Raw genomic sequence first — 6,711 nt, forward strand, 5'->3', positions numbered from 1 at the left:
TCTTCCATTCACGAGTTATTACCCTTTCTCCACTCCTCCATTGAAAGTAACTCTGAACACCCAACCGACGTGTGGCATCTTCTTGTATCACTGTTAGTATTACGATTGTTCTCACTGTGCCTCCATTGCTGTTGTGGACAGTGATATTGTGGCCCTCCTCTCACATCTCCTCCATACGCCTCTTTCCATTTATTTCTGAGGTAAGATTTGGGATTTTTTCCGATTTTTTTTTTATTTTTTACTTTGTTTGGTTCTTGGTTTTTTTTTTATTGAGTTTTGTTATTGTGTTGCTGTTGTTATATTCAATATTGTTTCTCCGAAATTTTAAGGACTTTTTCTCTAATCTTTTTTTCCTCAAGAATTTTTTTCTTGCTTTGCTGTTTGTACGTTTTCAATCATGAACAACCCAAAATCCTTATTTAAAAAATAATGAATAAGAACCCTATCACCAAATTTATTCCATGCATGTATTGAGAGAGGAAAATGTTTCCTTGTTCTTATTTTTAATAGTATGAAAATTTTAGTTTGATGTGTTTCTATATATGAAGACAAAGAATCCTAATTGTGCTTCTAGGTGATTTGTAAAATTTTTTTGGGTGTCCTTTCTTTCTTAGGTGCTGCCTTTTAAGTTGGAGGCTTGAAAATGGATGAATTTAGCAGTGGTGATCAAGCTCCTGAGTGGACCAGTAGCAGCAGTGACGATAGCTTTTCCTATGAGGATGAAGATTCTCATCAAGGTGTTGAGAACACTGATAATGTTGAATCTAGCATAGAGAAAGATGATGACAAGGTTACTGCAACTATGCTATGGAGTTCTGAGTTTGACGAGGAGGTTCATGCCTATAAAGCTTATGTAAAGTATGCGAGAGATATGGGTTTTGCTGTCCGTAAAAGAGACTTGTCAAGAGATGAGGATGGAAATTTGAATAGAAGGTACTATGTTTGCAATCGCCAAGGGACAAGGGATCCAAAACACTATCGTCTAGTTGATAGAAAGAGGAATCATAAGCCAGAGACAAGAACTGATTGCAAGGCACGTTGTTCTGTTTATTTGGATAAGTTGTCCATGAAATGGAGAGTTAAGACACTAGAAGAGGAACACAACCATCCAATGATCCCAGAACAATTTGTTCATTTAATTTCCAACCATCGGAAGTTGACTAAGGCTGACAAAGCCCGGATTGTTTGCATGAAGGAATCTGGGTTTCAAACTTCTCAAATTATTGGGTTTTTGGCTAAGCTTGCTGGTGGGTATGGTAACCTTAATTTCACGAAGAAGGATGTTTATAACTTCATTGATCGGGATAGGCGTGCGAAGATAGAGAACGGAGATGCTGCGGCAGCAATAAGTTATCTTCAGGGTAAGGCAGATGTGGATCCAATGTCTGTTGCTCGTTATACACTAGTCAACGGTAACAAATTGGGCAATCTTTTCTGGGCTGATGGACTTATGATCAATGACTACCAATACTTTGGAGATGTCTTAGCTTTTGACTCCACTTATAAGAAGAATAGATATAATAAACCTATAGTGATTTTCTCTGGATCAAATAATCATCGTTTGACTTGCATATTTGGGTTTGCTGTGCTTGCCAGTGAAAGTCGAGATACCTACACATGGTTGCTGAAGGAATTTTTGGATGTCATGATGAACAAGGAACCAAGTGTTGTAGTGACTGACGGCGACGATCAAATGCGACAAGCAATAAAGGAGGTATTCCCTAGCGCAACACATAGGCATTGTGCATGGCACATTGAGAAAAATGCAAATAGTCATATCAAGGATCGGTCTCTTTTGGATGCTTTTAAGGTATCAATGTATGCTAATATGACAGTACCCCAATTTGAAGCTTATTGGGAAGAAATGATTCAGAAATTTGATATTGGTGAGGACCACTGGCTTTTAACCAAATATGCCAATAAGGAAATGTGGGCCACTGCATACCTACGCGGAAAGTTTAGTGCAGGTGTTAGAACAACATCTCGATGTGAAGGTATAAACTCTTTCCTAAAAAGGTTTATTAAGTCGCGGGAAACCTTGCTTGAGCTTGTGGAAAATCTAGAGCGCGTGGTTAAAGAATACCGTAACAATGAACTTGTTGCTCAATTCAAGTCTATGTATAGTAAGCCAGTGCTGACTACTGGGTTGGACTCCATTGAGCAGGCTGCAGCAAAGGTTTACACTGCAGAAGTATTTGCAGAGGTGAAGGATCAACTAGCAAAAGTTGCTGCACTAAAGCATGTTGGCAAAAGTGGTATCGGCAGTAATGTTGTTCATTGTGTTGCAAAATTTAGACGACCAGGTAGACTTTATCATGTTCTTCATGATGTGACTTCAGAAAGGCTTGAATGTGAGTGTCACCGTTGGGAACAAAGTGGCATACCATGCAGCCATATATTTTGTGTCATGAGACATGAGGATATTTGTGAATTGCCTGAACATTTGGTTTTAAAGAGATGGCGAAAAGATGCAAAGGCGTACTTAAATGAAGAAGTTGACAATGGAAAAGACCCGAAGAGAGCGTTTGCTCTCCGGTACGGTTCCTTGTGGTCGGGGTCAATTTGGATGAACTTTCTTGCCGCAAAAACTGCACCAACTTATCGCTATACGATTGGATGTGTTAATGGCATTATAAAAGATTTGGAGAAGAGGTTATGCTTGGTCGAAAATGTGAGTAGGCCAGTCAAAGACATTGAGGACCCTGAGATTGTGAAGACAAGGGGTGCGCCAAAACTCAACAAGAAATTCAAGGGATTGAAGACAAGGAACTGCTCCCGTTGTGGGCAAACTGGTCACACCCGAAGAACATGTCATAATGTAGAATCTGAGAAACAATGTTCGACTGGAGACAATGGCTTTGAAGGCGAAGGGCATGGTAGTAGGTTTGAGACAGGGCGGCATAATAGTCATGATGATGATGTCGCGGTTAGTACATGCTTTTTCATTAGATCAATTGAAGTAGATGTTGTTTCACTTATAATTTGGTTAATGTCGTTAAGTTGCATAAATTTTTTTTTTTTATTTGGGTATTTTCTTTTTAGGCCAAGCAAGGATCACTTTCAAGCAAGTTTGGTTTGTATAGCGCAGGTTGTGATGAAGTTGCATCAGACTCTTTAAAAAATATCTGTAAAAATTCTATTCCAAATTATATTACTGTCCCAAAACAGATTTTTTTAGAAGAGCAACACATTAACCAAGTTCATGCTATGAATTCAATGCCATCTTCATCTACATCTCCGATAGCTAAAGTAATGCCATTTGCCAATGCCATGTATTCTAATGCTGGAACAGATGTGTTTTCCTTTGTTACTACCCATCAATGGCATTTTCAGGTTGTTTAACTAATTGAGAAGATTTAATTGCATGTTTTTTGTAACCGTTATTTACTGATATGTGTTTTGTTTTTATTCTATTTGCTAATGTGTGCATTCTATATTAGGATATGATGGCACATGCAAGGAACAATCTGTGAGGACTCAAGTGATGCCTTTTGCAAATCTATGGAATACACTTGTTAATATATGGAATACACTTGTTAATATGCAACGCTATTAAGAATTGAGCAAATTATTATTTTGGCTCGCTAGTAAGGTAGACATTATATTATCAATCAATTACTCTCTTATATTCTGAGAGGATCATGTAATTACATGTATTAATTATTATATAACTATTATTATCTTTATTGCCATTTTCAGTTGGAAATGTGTTGGAAATGTGGAGCCATATGAGGTTGCATTTTCATATTTACTTCTTAGTATAAGTATTCTATTGGAATAATCTGATGATAATGCACTTGTTTGTGCTAGAAGTTTTTTGAGTGATCTGTCAATTTCAAGTTCTAATTGTATTTCACCTTATTCGAAATATAATGAATTTTAAGTTCTAATTATATTAGTCGAGGTTTTAGTTGTGCAAAACAAAAATACCCAACAAAATAAGTGTTGCTATCATCATTTCAACATGGATCTGTGCAAAAATTTAAAGACTCTAAGGTAGGAGTTCTTCCGACAGCAAAGGCTCCTAAACTTGGAGAGTCTCCTCCAATTTTCCATTGCCTTATTGATAATGTCTTGACGGATTTCATTATGCGGTTTTAGCACCAAGTCAATCGCCAACTTCATTCTAGTGTACTCAGTAACCTTCTGCATAGTTATACAAGACAATGTACCTTTTTATCAAAGTGTGCCACAAATAAATATTGCATAATTTAGGTAAACAAAACATTTTTCAAGGATCATAAAGGAGTAGATACCTCTACGTTGTGAGATCCCCACAATCGAGATAAAATCATCCATTGACAGACCCACACTCCACAATCATTTCTGTTTAGTCAATGTAAATAGTAATTCCAACAGGTAAGACTAAGACAAACAGTATCTAGTATTATACAAGATTGTTATTTTGAACTAGGAAGATAAAAAAAAGCTTAAGTTCCAACTTCTTGCTGATTGACCTCAGGTTCCACTAGCTTAAATTCAGAGATAGTTGGCCTTTCATGCCTTTTACAAGCATACCAAGACTCATCTAAGACTATCTCTTCCAAGAACAAGGCCTGTAAATAATACAGGTTTAGAACAAGACTGAAAGTCTGACCAGTAATCTCTATCCATTCACTAGTACAACAAGTAATTTACCACTTTCTTAATCTGCAGGACATGTGAATCTCTTTGCTTAGCCAAACGTGCGGAGTCCAAGTACAGGAGCTGCTTTGCCAACATGTCAATGACCAGTAAAAACCAATGGTCGTCGTGCCAAATAGGCACATATATCTTCAACACCTCATCTATGTTGGCCATGTATTTATCCCTGATCCATTTGGCTGTTCCACCATGGAAATGTCCACGGCCACAAGCAAGTTGCTAAAATTTACCCCAATTCAGTAATTTTTTTGAGATAAGAGGCATGCAAGTAGAATTTAAAATACGCATTAATTCTTACCGCAAACGTTGGAGGCAAATACCATATTAGGCGACCAGAATTGTAGGTAAGCATCGTTGCAACAAGGATTATAATCTAAAAAGGATGAATTTAGCCATGAAACGGGTGACAAATCCATTAAGAGTTATGCGAATATTTAAAATATCACAGCGATACTTAAATATACAAGTTCATTTACCAAAGAGGTTAATTCATTGAAACAATCATGCATAAAAATTAAATGCCACTCTTATTAGCCACTTACGTCGTCTACGATTCTTCGGCCAGGGACCAGAGTTTGGAATGCTTCCCTATCACCAAAGCAATGTAGGTCCGACACCAAGATTTCCCTGTGCAAAGCATATAACCGTTCAACAGCGTTAACTATTTATTGCATATTATTTTACCCCAAATATATTACATAAGGCAGTAATCCAAAATTATGTGAGTTATGCGCTTACCTTTTGTCTTTTCCCATTCCAAAAATGTACGCAGCTACTGCAAGGTCGGTGCCTGCTAATCGCATTTCTTTTCGAGGATAAAATGTGAACACGGTGTTCTGTGGCATAAATCACAACTTCATTTAAAATAATGCTCAATTTGAAATTACTTGAGATTTCTACGATTAATTACAATCTGAGACAAAAAAAATTCCTCCAAGTTATAGTTGTACCATCGTTCCATGAACATACGTACCTTTGGAATTTTGTCACCAACTTCTGCTTGGTTTGGGTCAAATCCCTGCACAGCTAGATCGACATAAGGTCTTTCACTAATATGTGTTGCAGGCCTTGATGGACCAATTTTGTTAGTTTGTGGTGTCCTTTCTTTTTGGTCTTTGGCCTCATCTTTGTCCGAGAACAAAGTCCTCTGTTGGGACACAAACATTTGAAGAAGAAATTATGGTTCCAAAAGGATGTACATTGACAAAATGAAACAAAGTCTCTAACTTCATAAGGGATATAAGTAAACTACCGTCAACTTATCATTTTTCCCAGAGATAATTTGTTTAGGTGTCCCAGTTGATGAGGTCTTCCTTTTACGCCTTGAGTGACGAAAAGCCAAATGGTCCGAGCTGTAATCTGGTACATCAATAGGTGTATCCTTACGCATGCCTTTTTGTTTTGAAGTGGATCGTCTTCTTGACTTGGTTGTTGATGCAACAGTCTTGACATAAACAGATGGGTCTGCATCAGCCTTCAACACAAGTTGTCTTAGTAGTACAGCCATCTCATCCATCTTTTGACTTTGTCGTTTCATTTCTTCCTTTAGTCCTTGTATCTCGATTTGCATGGGCATGCAATTGTTGCAACCTTTCCCACAATCTTGAGCTACTGCTTTTGACTCAGCTTCCAATCCCACGGTCTTACTTTTATCTCTGTGTTTTGCATGACGAAGATTGTAAGCCACGGATCATAGTTCAAAGGATACACATGTTCACACCAATCACATAGAGATGGATTTACTTACTTTGGATCCAATCGAGTGAAAGGAGCACTGTTGTTGACGTGTGCGTTGGAGAGAAACGACCAATCCCATCGGGATGAAGCAAAACCAGATGTCGAATTGCCATAAAGTCCAAAGTCTGCAACAAATCCTTCCATGGTCCTATCAAGTTCTACAAAGCTTTGTTCGTTCTGGAGGTTTGGAGTACACTATGCTTAAGAACTAAATGAATCAGGCAAAATCATTTTGATTTCTTCTTTATATTATCAATGTAAACATGAAAAGCCATTCATACCAGATTACTAGTATTCTCAAACCCACAAAGAAATAAGCAAATTCCCAAA

At 37.6% G+C, this 6,711-nt stretch overlaps 1 protein-coding gene across 1 annotated transcript; it reads left to right on the plus strand.

Moving 5' to 3' along the window:
• The first annotated feature begins 643 nt into the window (after positions 1–643).
• Positions 644–3,473, plus strand: LOC130974459 (protein FAR1-RELATED SEQUENCE 5-like). Its single transcript, XM_057899337.1, has 3 exons — positions 644–2,926; positions 3,043–3,333; positions 3,441–3,473. The coding sequence occupies exons 1-3, from the start codon at positions 644–646 to the stop codon at positions 3,471–3,473; spliced, it is 2,607 nt and encodes an 868-aa protein (XP_057755320.1).
• The last annotated feature ends 3,238 nt before the right edge of the window (positions 3,474–6,711 follow it).

Source organism: Arachis stenosperma, chromosome 4 (genome assembly GCF_014773155.1).
Source record: "Arachis stenosperma cultivar V10309 chromosome 4, arast.V10309.gnm1.PFL2, whole genome shotgun sequence".
Classification (NCBI taxonomy): domain Eukaryota; kingdom Viridiplantae; phylum Streptophyta; class Magnoliopsida; order Fabales; family Fabaceae; genus Arachis; species Arachis stenosperma.